General features: G+C 46.4%; 1 protein-coding gene across 1 annotated transcript in view; it reads left to right on the top strand.

The window, feature by feature from the left end:
- The first annotated feature begins 10019 nt into the window (after positions 1-10019).
- The window catches only part of igsf10 (immunoglobulin superfamily, member 10), a 30513-nt gene continuing 22211 nt past the window's right edge, over positions 10020-18321 (top strand). Inside the window, exons 1-4 of the mRNA XM_078204856.1 lie at positions 10020-10132; positions 11723-12029; positions 12122-12251; positions 13253-13643. Coding sequence (XP_078060982.1) covers positions 11818-12029; positions 12122-12251; positions 13253-13643 — 733 coding nt within the window. The 5' untranslated portion in view covers positions 10020-10132; positions 11723-11817. The remainder of the gene's footprint in view (positions 10133-11722; positions 12030-12121; positions 12252-13252; positions 13644-18321) is intronic.

Below are 18321 nucleotides of genomic sequence, written 5' to 3' on the forward strand. Positions count from 1 at the left end.
GAGATGCAAATGAATGCAAATTGCATTCACGCCACCTGCCAGCAGGAAGAGTGACCCACCATTAACCCACCATTGGGAGAATTGTAACGGGATTTCATGTCGGCACATTTACATTTTGGCCCTTGCCAGATTCTCCATGCCCAGACACACCACCAAACCCCCCACAGACAAATTAGGAAAATTCCACCCAGTGAGCGGGCCAGAACATGGCAAATTGGCCTTGTAATCAGTGCAAACTGGTTCTCTGATTAAGAGGACGAGCTTAAAGGGGGAAGTATTTCATCGCAAATTGAAGCATTGTAATGTTTGTGCCTCACACTTAAGTTGTGTTGCGCCAGTACCTCATAATAAAACAGCCTGAGAGATGGTCTATTCACAGAAGGAAAGACACCCAAATCTAAAATCAGGAAATCTGTACAAGCACATGATGTGCTGTGGAAGTTCTTCAAAAAATATATCTTAAAGGCAGCATGGTGGCAAGTGGTTAGCACTGCTGCCTCACAGCGCCAGGGACCCGGGTTCTATTCCAGCCTCAAGTGACTGTCTGTGTGGAGTTTCACGTTCTCCCCATGTCTGTGTGGGTTTCCTCCGGGTGCTCCGGTTTCCTCCCACAGTCCAAAGATGTGCAGGTTAGGTTGGTTGGCCATGATAAATTGGCCCTTAGTGTCAGGAGGATCAGCAAGGTAAATATGTGGGGTTACGGGGATAAGGCCTGGGTGGGATTGTTGTTGGTGTAGACTTGATGGCCTCCTTCTGCACTGGAAGGATTCTATGAGAATATGAATGATTCTATAATATTATTTCTGTCAATAGTTCTGGACTACACTGATAAATTTTCAACTTGTTACCCAGGGATAAAACTGGAATTTATGGACAATAAACATCCATTAGAGACAAAGTAGCCAATATATAAGCATAGATTTATGACCAGACAACAAATCTATGCTGTGTGATGCTTATTTGCAACAAAAGCATACGTCCTTATCTAGCCATCCTATATTGTGTAAAATTTCTGGAGATTAAACACATATGAGGGCATTGTTGTTCAGTAGCAGACTCAACCACTGCAAAGGAGTTTACAAGAACGTTGCCACTCATAAATGACTATAATTACCTAATTAAGGCCCTCATCGAAAGATTTGAAAGCTTTGTACAGAACATAATGGGCACCTGGAGTGTTCACCTGATGTTGATCTGAATAGAGTTCGGATGGTTCATACACATTAACAGATACTCAGGATTGATTTAATAAAGCACTCATCAGAAATCCACCAGTTACACAAATTATCAGTCAGCAATAAGCAATTCATAAAATCACCACTAAAAAAAACAACTAATGAACCTGTTCCAAATGTTTCCCAAAATCCTTTTAGCAGCTCATTAAGTTGAGAAATTTAGCAATGGTAATAAGGTTTTGTTAATTTAAACACCTTCCAAGCATTCCAGTTTAATGAGAGAAACAAGGAATGTAATTCAACAATTTCTTTATTTAACACTTCTGGTACCAACTCAAACATAAACAGTTGCAACTCATGAACTCTTTATTGAACTTTAACTCGAACTGAACATCAACTTTCAACTGAACTTTAACTCTTAAACTGCACTTTCACTGAACATCAACTTTAACTATTTAACTGAAAATAGATACCACCGAGTTTAGGAAAAACATTGGCCAAGAATTATCCTCGATGTAGAATCTATCTTCTCCTTCTCTGAAGCATCCTTCAGGGTACAGATCTTTTTGCGATGGTTGGTCTCTTCAAGTTATCGCTGGCAAACAGAAGCTGCACATGTCTTTTTATCCACAATTCTTCACTCACTTCTGGAAGATTCTCTGTCATCCAGCCAACTATGTAACCAGAAATCGATCACATGGCTCAGACATCCAGTGAAATTACTTGTGAACAACGCCATTACACTTAATTCAAACTGCATACTACATACACATAACAGTCATTTAAATTGAAGCCACGCTGTCTGGGTTAATATAAACAACTTCCCTTATCTGGGCCAACACAGGAACCTTCAGATCACAGCTCCCAGACCACAGCCTTACCCAGAGCAACCAACAGCCTGCATTTGGTTTTAATCTATAAATTGACCAAAAAATCCCAGCATGCTTAACTCTCAGCCAGAAAAGCCATTTTAAAGCCACTATTGCCATTATTGTTGTTAAATTCTTGTTGTAATCGTTCTTTCTCCAAACACAGTTTGTAAATGAATTAAAAACACAACAGGAAAGTGATTAAACTTACCTACGCAAGTATATTCTGGGTAGAATGTTCCCATCCTGCCCGCCATGGGGAATCAGAGAATGGGCTACCAAGGGGGACGTCCGACCTGATTGTCTGCGCATCTACCGCTGCTATATTCACGGCCAGGTGTCCCTGGAGAGGGAGCATGCAGTGACCACAGGCACCATCAAGGTCTTCCATGCTCATTGGGAGCCACAGGGACTGGAGTGGCTAATTGACCCCTTTAATCACCTTTTGGTTTACTGTTTTAAATGTCATTTCTGCTTTACTTTTGTTTCCGGCAGTCTCCCTTTAAGGGACTGCCTTCTTTGCTTTGTCCCTCAGTTCGTTTAAGTTAGTTTAATTGGTTTGCCAAAAAGAATGGCTTGACAGTTTGTCTGGCCATCTCCTACTCCTGCTTCTTATGTTTGCAAGCCGATGGATTGAATTTGTGAGAATTCCCAGATTCTGAAGGAGACTCATCAATATGCTAAAGTGCAAAGGGACTTGGGAGTCCTAGTCCAGGAATAATGCTAAAGTGCAAAGGGACTTGGGAGTCCTAGTCCAGGAATAATGCTAAAGTGCAAAGGGACTTGGGAGTCCTAGTCCAGGATTCTCTAAAGGTAAACTTGCAGGTTGAGTCCGTAATTAAGAAAGCAAATGTAATGTTGTCATTTATCTCAAGAGGCTTGGAATACAAAAGCAGGGATGTACTTCTGAGGCTTTATAAAGCACTGGTTAGGCCCCATTTGGAGTACTGTGAGCAATTTTGGGCCCCACACCTCAGGAAGGACATACTGGCACTGGAGCGGGTCCAGCGGAGATTCACACGGATGATCCCAGGAATGGTAGGCCTGACATACGATGAACGTCTGAGGATCGTGGGATTATATTCATTGGAGTTTAGGAGGTTGAGGGGAGATCTGATAGAAACTTACAAGATAATGAACGGCTTAGATAGGATGGACGTAGGGAAGTTGTTTCCATTAACAGGGGAGACTAGGACGCGGGGGCACAGCCTTAGAATAAAAGGGAGTCACTTTAGAACAGAGATGAGGAGAAATTTCTTCAGCCAGAGAGTGGTGGGTCTGTGGAATTCATTGCCACAGAGGGCTGTGGAGGCCGAGACGTTGAGCGTCTTCAAGACAGAAATTGATAAATTCTTGATTTCTCGAGGAATTAAGGGCTATGGGGAGAGAGCGGGTAAATGGAGTTGAAATCAACCATGATTGAATGGTGGAGTGGACTCGATGGGCCGAATGGCCTTACTTCCGCTCCTATGTCTTATGGTCTTATGGTCTAATGCAATAGGATGGAATTGTGCCGAGTATTTCCAGATTTGGTTTTGATGAGAGAGAAGTGGGGGTGGGGGGTTGGGGGTGGGGGAGGGGCGGGGGGGGGGGGGATTCACAGAAATGTGCCAGGCCTTGTTATTTATAAATCCCACCACCCATCTCAGTCAACAATGGAAAAATCTTGGAAATACCAGAAAGTCACGGTTTAAAGATAAAAATTAATTTATTTTTGGACCAAAACATCAAAGCAATATAAAGGATAATTATAAAAACATTTTCTGAAGTAATCGTAGCATCCCTATAGAACATTTGGCCCATCGAGCCTGCACCAACAGCAATCCCACCCAGGTCCTATCCCCATAACCCCACATGATTACCCTGCTATTCCCCTTGGCATTGAGGGTCAATTTAGCATGGCCAATCAATCTAACCTGCACATCTTTGTACTGCGGGAGGAAACCGGAGCACCCGGAGGAAACCCATGCAGACACGGGGAGAACGTGCAAACTCCACACAGACAATGACCCGAGGCTGGGAATCGAACCATAAGACCATAAGACCATAAGACCATAAGACATAGGAGCGGAAGTAAGGCCATTCGGCCCATCGAGTCCACTCCACCATTCAATCATGGTTGATTTCAACTCCATTTACCCGCTCTCTCCCCATAGCCCTTAATTCCTCGAGAAATCAAGAATTTATCAATTTCTGTCTTGAAGACGCTCAACGTCTCGGCCTCCACAGCCCTCTGTGGCAATGAATTCCACAGACCCACCACTCTCTGGCTGAAGAAATTTCTCCTCATCTCTGTTCTAAAGTGACTCCCTTTTATTCTAAGGCTGTGCCCCCGCGTCCTAGTCTCCCCTGTTAATGGAAACAACTTCCCTACGTCCATCCTATCTAAGCCGTTCATTATCTTGTAAGTTTCTATCAGATCTCCCCTCAACCTCCTAAACTCCAATGAATATAATCCCACGTTCCTCAGACGTTCATCGTATGTCAGGCCTACCATTCCTGGGATCATCCGCCAGGTCCCTGGCGTTGTGAGGCAGCAGTGCTAAGCACTGTGCCACCGTGCTGCCCATTATCACTGAACCTGCTTCCACTGTCCTTGCAGTGATTAGCCAACGTGACAGCATCAATATCATTATGCAGCCTTGCCCCCAAACTGCGTCTGAAACATTGTTTTTACTCATTATTTCAAATAAACGCCCAGATAGACCCCACATGTTTTGCATTTGTTAAGTGTTTTAAATGTCGATTGTGGAGTATTTTCCTTTGCAAGTCGCCTCCTTATTGAGATGACTATTGAAAGCTATGTTTACAATATAAAACTGTTCTCCAGCACTCTTTCCAGCAGACACTCATGTCAGCACAGTGGACATTAAAGAACCATTGAGCCTCGCTATTAGCTTTGCCTCTTGAAGCGATCATTTCCAGATGTTTTATACGACCTCTGTGGTGCTGTCCTTGGCACTGATGTTGTAATGAGCCAAACACATAATAAATTCAGTGTCACTTTACACGTTGCACTCTGAGAATTCCTCGCCATAATGACGGGACCATAGTGCAGTCAGAGTCACGGCGGTGGCATCGATGGTTGTTTTCAATTCTTCACTGCAAAAAGTGGTTAGCACCCAAGAATCCAATTCATGAGACACTGGTTAAAAATCCCTGCTCAGTAAGAAGCAGTTTGGTCTTCATAAACCATAGCACAGACTGTCAAAAGACTAAACCAGAGTTTACACCTCCAAAAACACCAATCACAAATCGGAAATATAGTGCAATCAAAAACAGGTCACCGTAACATGACGGTCAGAGTTGAAAGGGGATGAAATTAGTCATTTCCAACGCAGCAGTAAAAAGAATCCTACAGATTGAAAATGGGCTTTTACTCATTCAATCGCAGTAAATCAGGAGCCCCGCTGTTAATGGATTTGCAAACGCAAGAGCCAACAGAATACTATCACCTGGGGATGAGCGTCTGGGATGCAGGGCTGAAAAACAAAGCAACTCACTTTAAAATCAATGACGTGGCAGTGAAGTGTCCGCGTGTGCCTGTCAGCGACAAAGAACGGAGTGATAAAGAAAGACTTGCATTTATATACCACCTTTTATCTTTCACCTCCTTAGGATGTTACAAAGTGCGACACTCCCTCAGCACTGACCCTCTGACAATGCAGCACTCCATCAGAACTGACCCTCTGAATGTGCGGCACACCCTCAGTACTGACCCCCTGTCAGTGCGGCAATCCCTCAGCACTGACCCTCTGACAGTGCGGCACTCCCTCAATACTGACCCTCTGACTGTGCAGCACACCCTCAGTACTGACCCTCTGACAGTGTGGCACTCCCTCAGTACTGACCCTCTGAGAGTGCGGCACTCTCAGTACTGACCCTCTGACAGTGCGGCAATCCCTCAGCACTGACCCTCTGACTGTGCGGCACACCCTCAGTACTGACCCTCTGACAGTGCAGCACTCCCTCAGTACTGACCCTCTGACAATGCAGCACTCCCTCAGTACTGACCCTCTGACAGTGCAGCACTCCCTCAGTACTGACCCTCTGAAAGTGCAGCACTCCCTCAGTACTGACCCTCTGTCAGTGCGGCGCTCCCTCAGTACTGACCCTCTGACAGTGCAGCACTCCCTCAGTACTGACCCTCTGACTGTGTGGCACACCCTCAGTACTGATCCTCTGACAGTGCAGCACTCCCTCAGTACTGACCCTCTGACAATGCAGCACTCCCTCAATACTAACCCTCTGACAGTTCAGCACTCCCTGAGCACTGACCCTCTGACAGTGCAGCACTCCCTCAGTACTGACCCTCTGACAGTGCGGCACTCCCTCAGCACTGACGCTCTGACAGTGTTGCACTGCCTCAGTACTGACTCTCTGACAGTGCAGCACTCCCTCAGTACTGACCCTCTGACAGTGCAGCACTCCCTCAGTACTGACCCTCTGACTGTGCGGCATTCCCTCAGTACTGACCCTCTGACAGTGCAGCACTCCCTCAGTACTGACCCTCTGACAGTGCGGCAATCCCTCAGTACTGACCCTCTGACAGTGCTGCACTCCCTCAGTACTGACCCTCTGATAGTGCTGCACTCCCTCAGTACTGACCCTCTGTTATTACTGACCCCCTGTCATTGCAGGCCTCAGTCAGTACTGACCCTCTGACAGTGCAGCACTCCCTCAGTACTGACACCCTGTCAGTGCAGCACTCCCTCAGTATTGACCCTCTCTGACAGTGCTGCACTCCCATAGTACTGACCCTCTGAGAGTGCAGCACTCCCTCAGCACTGACTCTCTGACAGTGCAGCACTCCCTCAGTACTGACCCTCTGAGAGTGCAGCACTCCCTCAGTACTGACTCTCTGACAGTGCAGCACTCCCTCAGTACTGACTCTCTGACAGTGCAGCACTCCCTCAGTACTGACCCTCTGAGAGTGCAGCACTCCCTCAGTACTGACTCTCTGACAGTGCAGCACTCCCTCAGTACTGACCCTCTGACAGTGCTGCACTCCCTCAGTATTGACCCTCTGACAGTGCAGCACTCCCTCAGTCCTGACCCTCTGACAGTGCAGCACTCCCTCAGCACTGACCCTCTGACAGTGCGGCACTCCCTCAGCACTGACCCTCTGACAGTGCAGCACTCCCTCAGTACTGACTCTCTGACAGTGCAGCGCTCCCTCAGTACAGACCCTCTGACTGTGCGGCATTCCCTCAGTACTGACCCCCTGACAGTGCAGCACTCCCTCAGTACAGACCCTCTGACTGTGCGGCATTCCCTCAGTACTGACTCTCTGACAGTACAGCACTCCCTCAGTACTGACTCTCTGACAGTGCAGCGCTCCCTCAGTACTGACCCTCTGACAGTGCAGCACTCCCTCAGTACTGACCCTCTGACTGTGCGGCACTCCCTCAATACTGACCCTCTGACTGTGCGGCATTCCCTCAGTACTGACTCTCTGACAGTGCAGCACTCCCTCAGTACTGACCCTCTGTTATTGCTGACCCCCTGTCATTGCAGGCCTCAGTCAGTACTGACCCTCTGAGAGTGCGGCACTCCCTCAGTACTGACCCTCTGACTGTGCGGCACTCCCTCAGTACTGACCCTCTGACTGTGCGGCATTCCCTCAGTACTGACTCTCTGACACTGCAGCACTCCCTCAGTACTGACCCTCTGACAGTGCGGCAATCCCTCAGTACTGACCCTCTGACAGTGCTGCACTCCCTCAGTACTGACCCTCTGACAGTGCTGCACTCCCTCAGTACTGACCCTCTGTTATTACTGACCCCCTGTCATTGCAGGCCTCAGTCAGTACTGACTCTCTGACAGTGCGGCACTCCCTCAGTACTGACTCTCTGACAATGCAGCAATGCCTCAGCACTGACCCTCTGACAGTTCAGCACTCCCTCAATACTGACTCTCTGACAGTGCGGCACTCCCTCAGTTCTGATCCTCTGACAGTGCGGCACTCCCTCAGTACAGACCCTCTGACAGTGCGTCACTCCTTCAGCACCGACCCTCTGACAGTGGGGCACTCCCTCAGTACTGACCCTCTGACAATGCGGCAGTCCCTCAACACTGACCCTCTGACACTGTGGCACTCGTTCAGTACTGACCCCCTGTCAGTGCGGCACTCCCTCAGTACTGACCCTCTGACAGTGTGGCACTCGCTCGGTACTGACCCCCTGTCAGTGCGGCACTCCCTCAGTACTGACCCTCTGACAGTGCGGCACTCCCTCAGCACTGACCCTCTGACAGTGCAGCACTCCCTGAGCACTGACCCTCTGACAGTGCAGCACTCCCTCAGCACTGACCCTCTGACAGTGCGGCACTCCCTCAGCACTGACCCTCTGACAGTGCGGCACTCCCTCAGTACTGACCCTCTGACAGTGTGGCACTCGCTCGGTACTGACCCTCTGTCAGTGCAGACCTCAGTCAGTACAGACCCTCTGACAGTGCGGCACTCCCTCAGCACTGACTCTCTGATAGTGCAGCATTCCCTCAGCACTGACCCTCTGACAGTGCAGCATTCCCTCAGTACTGACCCTCTGACAGTGCAGCATTCCCTCAGTACTGACTCTCTGACAGTGCGGCACTCCCTCAGTACTGACCCTCTGACAGTGCTGCACTCCCTCAGTACTGACCCTCTGACAGTGCTGCACTCCCTCAGTACTGACCCTCTGACAGTGCTGCACTCCCTCAGTACTGACCCTCTGACAGTGCAGCACTCCCTCAGTACTGACCCTCTGACGAGCGCAGCGCTCCCTCAGTACTGACCCTCTGACAGTGCAGCATTCCCTCAGTACTGACCCTCTGACGAGCGCAGCGCTCCCTCAGTACTGACCCTCTGACAGTGCAGCATTCCCTCAGTACTGACCCTCTGACAGTGCGGCATTCCCTCAGTTCTGACCCTCTGACGAGCGCAGCGCTCCCTCAGCACTGACCCTCTTACAGTGCAGCACTCCCTCAGTACTGACCATCTGATGGTGCGGCACTCCCTCAGTACTGACCCTCTGACAGTGCGGCACTCCCTCACTACTGACCCTCCGATAGTGCAGCACTCCGTCAATACTGACCCACTGACAGTGCAGTACTCCCTCAGCACTGACCCTCTGACAATGCGGCACTCCCTCAGCACTGACCCTCTGACAGTGCGGCACTCCCTCAGCACTGACCCTCTGACAGTGCGGCACTCCCTCAGCACTGACCCTCTTACAGTGCAGCACTCCCTCAATACTGACCCTCTGACAGTGCAGCATTCCCTCAGTACTGACCATCTGACAGTGCAGCACTTCCTCAGTACTGACCTTCTGACAGTGCAGCACTCCCTTAGTACTGACCCCCTGACAGTGCAGCACTCCCTCAATACTACCCTGAAGCCTCTGCCTATATTTCCGTATTCAATGGGGCTTGAAGCCACAATCTTGTAACTCAAGTTGCTCGTTGAGGCATTATTAAGGTTTAGAATATGCGTGAATGTGTGTGAAGGGGTGTGTGTATGTGTGTGTGTGGAGTACAGATTAACAGCCGTACCAAAAACATGAATGAATGTTGAAGTAGTTGAATTCGGGACACTGCAACCGGGGAGGGGGTCATTTCAGGCTAGAAATACCGCACAGAAGGAATGGGGAAGGAGGGGGCGTTCAGATTTTCCTGGAATATTAAATCCTAAATGAGTTATGGCCACCTTTGAATAGTCACACAATCCCTGGAATCTCCCCCAAAGTTATTCGACGTGATGAGAGTTAGTGTAACAGCCTCAGTTAAGCGGTCCAGGTCAGGAAGAGACCTCACTTAAAGCAAGGCTTTGAGTTGGATGTGGGATTTGCTGTGAGCTCTGCATTCACCCTCCCATCTCTATCCCACATACTGTGGACTCAGTGCTGTTACCGTGGGAGGGACTTACTGCTCTCTGTTGAGACCCGGCGCTGGAACAGAATTGTCTAAAACTAAATCCTCAAGCAAACCCCGACCGAGTGCTTCCTCTTGACACGAGAAAGGGTTTTGAGACGAACAGGTGGATCCCTGTAAATCCTGCTTTGAACAAGTCGGTGCTGGACTCTCCCCTCAGTCACAGGATCCTGAACAATTGTAAGTGTAGTTAACCATGGCACACTTTACTGCTTCTTTTCTGTGGCGTTTTATTCGTGAGCGATGTTCCAATTACTGTGACTGCTATTTAAATCCGCTCAGAGAAATAGAAAGTACTTTACAGGCTTCTTAATTTATCCTTCAGTAATTGTCAAAAAGCCAATCGCAGGCAGTTAACACTGAGTTCATATGTTCTGATCTGGATAGATTCCATATCGATCAACTGGATCACAGGGAAGGTGACAGTTAGGCTCTAGTGGGCTTTGGTCGCTTTGTCTTTGCAGTTTGTGTCTTCCTAATGTGTGACCTTCACAACCCACATTTGACTCAGTGTTCACTCTCTGTAATAACCCACCCTGAGAAACTGCACCAGCTCCTGGGAAGCTGCACAGAGGTCCCACTTGGATGTAACGGTCTGCATGGAAACTCTGGGAATATTGCGCCCAAAATCCCGCTCTTATCGGGTCAGACGCTCTCTTCACTGTAAAAGTTTTTTCTTGTGACGGGGTTTCTATTCTTTCGCACCTGGATGAACTATCTGTGCAGGAGGAAAGGGCTGCGTTGTCAAATAAAAGCTGTTGGGGCTATTCACTGTGTTGAGGAGGGGAAGGAGTTGATTCAGACATTAATGAAACTATTAATTAGTCTCCAACTTGACATTGGGGAGAACTGCTCTGCTTCTCGGCTGTGGAAAGCGCTGTGTGAGCTGGCACTGTGAAGAATGTGCGTGTGAGACACGTGTGTGAGGAGAGGAACGTGTGTGTGTGAGGCACTTATGTCTGTGTGTGTGTATGGCACTTTTATGTACATGTGAGGCACTTGTGTGTGAGGCATTTGTGTGTGTGTGTGTGTGTGAGACACGTGTGTGAGAAGGAGAGAGAGGAACTATTGTGTGTGAGACACTTATGTCTGTGTGTGTGTGTGTGTGTGTGGTACTTTTGTGTAGATGTGAGGCACTTGTGTGTGTGTGTTATTTCTGTGTATGTGTGTGAGGCATTTGTGTTTGTGAGTGTGTATGTGAGGCACTCGTGTGTGAGAAAGAGGGACTTGTGTGTCTGTGTGTGTGAGAGAGACACGTGTGTGTGTGTGTATGTGTGTACATTTATATGTGAGGCATTTGTGTGTATGTTTGTTTGTGTGTGTGAGAGAGAGAGGAACTTGTGCATGTGCTTGGCTGAGACACGTGTGTGTGTGTGTGTGCAATTGGAGACAAGCCAGAAGACAAGAAGGATTGCCCTGCACTGAACCTTCGTCAAGTTAATGTCGAGACAGCTTAACCCCGACTGGGAAAAACAGTGGAAGGAACAATCCAAACCTTTTGGAATGTACAATGGGTTATAATCTCCCAAAGCACAAACACAATGGATTACTTTACAATTCCATTGACCACAAACCCTACCATGCACCATGTATTTTACTTAAACTGTGCGGATGTGCACAGAAATATTATAATGCAGACATTATAATACAGCTTTATTGACATATTATAATGCATAATTATACATATGCAGCAATGCAAACATTTGAATTGAAACTTTAATTCTGAATGCTATTGCTAACAAATACTTTGTTTTTGGTTAAATCCCCCAGCAGACTCTCCCCGGTCTCTGGTCTGTTTGCCAGGAATTTGCGGTATGGGAGTTCATTCCTGAAGGCTGACCTGCCAGCCGAGGTGGTGAGAGAAGATGAAGACAGTGAACCCAGGGTGCCAGCCCTGCTCCCCTGTGGGTTGGAGCCTGCTGGTCAGCTTGGCCGCTTTGTCCTGCAGCTGGCGGCTGTGCCATGCCTGCCCCCAGCCCTGTGCCTGCTACGTGCCCACCGAGGTCCACTGCACCTTCCGATACCTCAACGCCGTCCCGGCGAACATCCAGGATCAAGTGGAACGAATCAATCTGGGGTTAGTTTCATCACCTTGTCTTTTGTTTCTGTCTCACTCTGGATTGATCTGCTTCCGATATTATATAAAAAGGGCCTGTCCTTTCCTTGCAGTTATAATAACCTGATGAAGTTAACAAGCGACAACTTCGCTGGACTGAAAAGCCTCGAACTGTTGATGCTTCACAGCAATAAGATCCAAGAGATACCGGACAAAGCATTTCAGGATCTGCAGTCTCTGCAGGTAACCAGCTGGAAAGATGGGTTTTCTTATTCCTGGGGGTGTGGGCACAACTGGTAAAACTGGCATCCAGTGCCCATCCCGAGTTGCGCCGAGCCCGTAATGGTGGACTTTCTTGAACCTTGTAGTTACATAGGGCGTTGAAGACAAAAAAAACAATGGAGGTCCAAATCAGAATGGGTGGCAATGTGGTTAGCACTGCTGCCTCACAGCGCCAGGGACCCGGGTTCAATTCCTGGCTTGGGTCACTGTCTGTCCGGAGTCTGCACGTTCTCCCTGTGTCTGCGTGGATTTCCTCCAGATGCTCCAGTTTCCTCCCACATTCCAAAAATGTGCAGATTAGGTTGATTGGCCATGCTAACTTGCCCCATAGTGTCAGGGGGATTAGCTAGGATAAATGCATGGGGTTATGGAGATCGGGCCTGGGTGGGATTGTAGTTAGCACAGACGCGATGAGCCAAATGGCCACCTTCTGAACTGTAGTGATTCTATGATATGCACATTAGGTGAATTGCCATGCTAAAACTGCCCCTCAGTGTCCCAAAATGTGTAGGTTAGGGAGATTAGTGGGGTAAATGCATGGGGTTACAATAGTAGGGCCTGAGTAGGATGCTCTGTCAGAGAATCAGTGCAGTTCCAGTCAATCACCAAGCCACTCATATCTTCTGCACTGTTGGGGTTCTGTGGTTCTATGGATTGGTCATTGTGCCAGTGCAGTCAGCATCTTCTGACTCCAGTCAATCACCAAGCCACTCGTACCTTCTACACATGACCTCAATGTGTCGAGGCCTCCAGGCAATTGATTCCTCTGCTCCATTAGATGGAAAGTGTCCATTCAATGCAGTAATTACCCACAGCAGAAACTGACATGTAATTATGGGTGGATTATCCATGGCTTAAAACTTGAATAGCTAACTAAAGAGTTATGTATGTCAGTGTTGCTGAATTGTTTGCAGATCCTGTGGAATGGGCTAAAATCGTTTTTATCTGTTGACTTTCTAAAGGTTCTGAAGATGAGCTATAACAAGGTTAAAGCGTTGAATCGTGAGACTTTTCATGGTCTACATAGCATAGTGCGCTTACACATGGACCACAACAGCATTGAATTCATCAATCCTGAAGCATTCTATGGGCTCACTTCACTGAAACTGCTCCACTTAGAAGGAAACATGCTTCAGGAACTACACCGAGATACGTTTATTACTTTCCGTCACAGCCAGATCTTCAAAATGTCTTCGATAAAGCACATTTATCTGTCAGATAATGCTCTAACATCCATTCCCAGTGACCTACTGTCTTCTATCCCAGAAATTGAAAGCATTTACCTTCATGGAAACCAATGGTTTTGTGATTGCAACTTGAGGTGGTTATCTGAACTCAATGAAAGACTACCAGGTCAGTCATTTATTTATCTATAATAATATAAAAACAGTCATTTATCTGCCATGTTACAATTTCCGATAGTTAGTAGGTGATCACCACTGAATGGCTCATTCAGATGTTATCTGTTCATAATACTCACAATACAGGTGCCACGCTGGACACAATGGGATGGAAATTCACCTTGGCTAATAGTACGAAGCATGTGATATTGCATTGAGTGCTTTGTCTAACCCAGAATATTAATTTGCATTAACTTCACATGCAATACCACCTACTGCAACGTACTGTTATAGACGAATATCTACTTCAATGTATTACCTTTCCTTGAAGTGGAGCTGCGTTTATTTGCACTGTCGTTTTAAGGCCACAAAATCTCAATTACCGTGAGTAACTGCAGCTTAAGGTTAATCAGAGTCCAGTTGCTTACAGAACTTGGAAGCTTTGAGAACTGTGAAAAGGATAGGGTCGAACTTCAAAAGAAGGTAGACAAGTTGCTGGAATGGGCAGATGGCTAGCAGATGAAATTCAGTGCAGAGAAATGTGAGGTGGTTTATTTTGGTGGGAAGAACATGGAGAGACAATTTAAAATAAAGGGTACAACTCTAAAGAGGGTGCAGGAGCAGAGGGACCTGGCTAAAAATGTGTATAGGTAATTGAGATGGCAGGATAGGTTGGGAAGTGAGATCGCAGGGAATTGGGGGTAGAGTACTTGATTGGATTGAGGATTGGCTGACTGACGGAAAGCAGAGAGTCGGGATAAGTGGGTCCTTCTCTGGCTGGCAAAATGTAACTGGCGGGGTGCCGCGGGGTCAGTCCTCGGTCCTCAACTGTTTACGGTCTATATAAATGATCTGCAAGCAGCGACAAAGTGTAACATAGCAGCATTTGTGGATGACAGGCAGGCAGTGAAGAGTAAGCAAAGATTCTACAGACATAGATAGGCTAGGAGAATGGGCCAAAATTTGGCAGATAGAATTTAATGTGGATAAGTGTGAGGTTATCCATTTTGGCAGGAAAAATAGACAGGTAATTATTACTCAAATGGAAAGCAGATTCAAAATGCATCCGGACAGAGGGATCCAGGTGTCTTTATTCAAGAATCGCTGAAAGTCAGTATGCAAGTGCAGCACATAATAAAAATGGCAAATGGGATGTTGGCATTTATTGCAAAGGGCCTGGAGGATAAAAGTAAAGAAGGTTTTTTTGCAAATGTATAGGATGTTGGTGAGACCACATCTGGAATATTGTGTCCAGTTTTGGTCTCCTTATTTGAGGAAGGATGTGGTGGCGTTGGAGGCAGTTCAGAGGAGATTCACCAGATTGATTCCAGAGATGAAGGAGTTGAAGTATGAGTTGAGATTAAATGATTTGGGCTTGTACTCGCTGGAGTTTAGAAGGATGAGAGGGGACGAGATCGAGGTATATAAAATTTTAAAAGGGTTTGATTAAGTAAATGTAGACCAAATGTTTCCTCTTATGGGGCAACCTAGAACAAGAGATCACAGGTATAGTTTGAGAGGCGGTAGATTTAAAACTGAGATGAGGAGGAACTACTTCTCGCAGAGGGTGGTGAATTTGTGGAACTCGCTGCCCCATAGCGCGGTGGAGTCTGAATCACTGAATGGTTTCAAGAGGGAGAGAGATATATTTCCAAAGAAAAATGGGAATGAGGGATATGGGGAACAGGTGGGGAGGTGGATTTGAGACAAGGGAGAGATCAGCCATGATCTGATTGAATGGCGGAGCAGGTTTGAACGGCTGAATTTGCCTGCTTCTGCTCCTAATTCCTATGTTCCTATGTTAATAAAGCATTCAGTATCCTGGGCTTTGTTAATAGAGGCACAGAGCTGAAAGGCAAGGAGGTTATATTGAACTTTTATAAGACACCAGTTTGACCTAAGCTGGAGTATTGTATCCAGTCCTGGGCACCACACCTTAGGCAAGATGTAGAGGGTATTGGAGAGAGTATGGAAAGGGCTCATGAGAATGATTCCAGGGATGAGGAACCTCAGTTATGAAGATAGGTCAGAGGAGTTAGGATTGTTTTCCTTGGAGAAAATAAAACGGAGAGGAAATTTGATAGAGGTACAGAAAATCATGAGGGATCTGGACAGATAGGGAGGAACCGTTCCCATGCATGAAAGGATCGAGAAGGCAAAGGCAGAGCTACTAAGTAATTGCAAAAAAAAAAGAAAAAAAACAATATGAGGAAAATCTCTTCCACTCAGTGAGTGGTTAAGATCTGGAATGCGCTACCTGAGATTGTGGTGGAGGCAGGTTCAAATAAAGCATTCAGAAAAGAATGAGATTGTTATTTGAAGGGGAAGTAATGTGCTGGATAATGGTGAGAACAGTAAGAGTTTTAACAACACCAGGTTAAAGTCCAACAGGCTTATTTGGTAGCAAACACCATTAGCTTTTGGGGCGCTGCTCCTTCATCAGATGGAGTGGAAATGTGCTCTCCCATTTCCACTCCATCTGACGAAGGAGCAGCGCTCCGAAAGCTAATGGTGTTTGCTACCAAATAAACCCGTTGGACTTTAACCTGGTGTTGTTAAAACTATTACTGTGTTCACCCCAGTCCAACGCCGGCATCTCCACATAATGGTGAGAAGGCAGCAGAATGGCAGTGAGTTACTCAATTGAAGAGTTAGTACAAACATTTCTGTGCCTTTATAATTCTGCATTCTGATTGCCGATGAGGGCAGTGTGAAAATTAGAATGCATTTGTCAGTTTCAGCTCCAGATCAGCCTGAAATGAGCGCGTTTCTCTTTTAGATATACTTTGAACTACGATCGCTGAAATGCATGCAACATTCTCAAAACCCATGCATTCCTTGACCTGCTACACTGCGTTGGCCACACACAAAATGGTGGGTCATTATTAGCAAAGCAGGAATTGAAAAACACAAAAGAAAGATAGCATTTAAAAGTTCGTAAGAATTGCATACATTATTGTGAGTCTGCAATTACTCGATGCCCTTAAGGCAACAAGAGGGTAAATCAGCAAACAGAGTTCTGCGGATAAGTAAAACAATTAAAACTAAATTGGCTCTCTCAGAGGGAGACAAGGGAAGGATCTGGAGATACAGGTTACATATTTCAGTTGTTGCTCAAGGGAGGGATGCATTGAGGGTCACAGGTTTGCATATAGAAGCATAGATAATAGGAGTGGGCCATTTGGCCCCTCAAACTGCTCCACCATTCAAATGATCATGATTGATCCAATATCTCAACAACATGCTCCCTCTTGCACTCTTCCCATACCCCTTGACCTTTAGAGTCTAGAAATCTATCTATTTTCTTCTTAAATTCATTCAGTAAGTTGGCCTCCATGGCCTTCTGTGGTAGAGAATTCCATAGGTTCACCATCCCCTGAGTGAAGAAGTTTCTCCTCATCTCAGTGCTAAATGGCCTACCTATCCTGAGACTGTGACCTCCTTGTTCTAGACATTCCCAGCCAGAGAAAACAACATGTCTGCCTCCAGCCCTGTCAGAATTTTATACATTTTGATTAGATCCCCTGCCCATTCTTCTGAATTACAGTGAATACAGGCCTAGTCAACACAATTTCTCCTCATATGACAATCCTGCCATCCCAGGAATTAATCGGTCAGGATTATATTCACTGGAGTTTAGAAGAGTGAAAGGGGGTCTCATAGAAACTTATAAAATTCTAACAGGGTTAGGCAGGGTAGATTCAGAAAGAATATTCCCAATTGTGGGGGAGTCCAGAACTAAGGGTCATTGTTTGAGGATAAGGGGTAAACATTTTAGAACTGAGGTGAGGAGAAATTTCTTCACCCAGAGGGAGATGAATGTGTGGAATTCTGACTTAGTCTCTTCTCATATGACAGACCTGCCATTCCCGGGATCATTATCAGGCTGTGGGGATTTATCAGTTTTTAGTCCCATTAATTAATTGATTTTTTAAATTTATATGGGAGTCTGTCAGAAATAACTATTAGCTAAAATTGAAGCACGTGGAACTGAAGGCAAATTATTAATCTGGTTAGGATATCTGTCAAGCAGAAGATGATAGAAAGTAGGGACAGGAATTATAATGGTACCACTAGTGTGACGAGTGATGTCCCACAAGGATTGATGTTCGGGCATCAACTATTCATCAGTGAACTAGCTATAATGATGAAATAGAAAGCCACAAATCCAAGTCTACCAATGAACAAAGATGAGTGCCAGTGTAGATGGAAACATAGAATGACAAAGAGATATTGATCAATTAAGTGAATAGTCAAAACTGTGACAAATAGATTTCAATGTAAGTAAATATGTTGCAGGGTCCATTCATTCCTCAGAATAGACGTAGACAGCACTGATACAAAGTTGAATTTCTTTTATTGAATAAAACTTAAAATTAACATTACAGAAAGCTTTTTACACAGAGGATGGTGGGTGCCTGGAACTCGCTGCCGGGGGTGGAAGCAGATATGATAGTGACTTTTAAGGGATGTCTTGACAAATACATGAATAGGATGGGAATAGAGGGATATGGTCCCCGGAAGAGTAGGGGGTTTTAGTTCAGTCGGGCAGCATGGTCGGTGTAGGCTTGGAGGGCCGAAGGGTCTGCTTCTGTGCTGTAATTTTCTTTGTTTTTGGGTCTTTGTAAAGCGAAAAAAGGCTTACTTGAGAGAGAGAGAAAGAAGAGAGAGAGATCAGCAAAAGCTAGTCC

The sequence above is a fragment of the Mustelus asterias genome, chromosome 3 (assembly GCF_964213995.1).
Source record: "Mustelus asterias chromosome 3, sMusAst1.hap1.1, whole genome shotgun sequence".
In the NCBI taxonomy this organism is placed as follows: domain Eukaryota; kingdom Metazoa; phylum Chordata; class Chondrichthyes; order Carcharhiniformes; family Triakidae; genus Mustelus; species Mustelus asterias.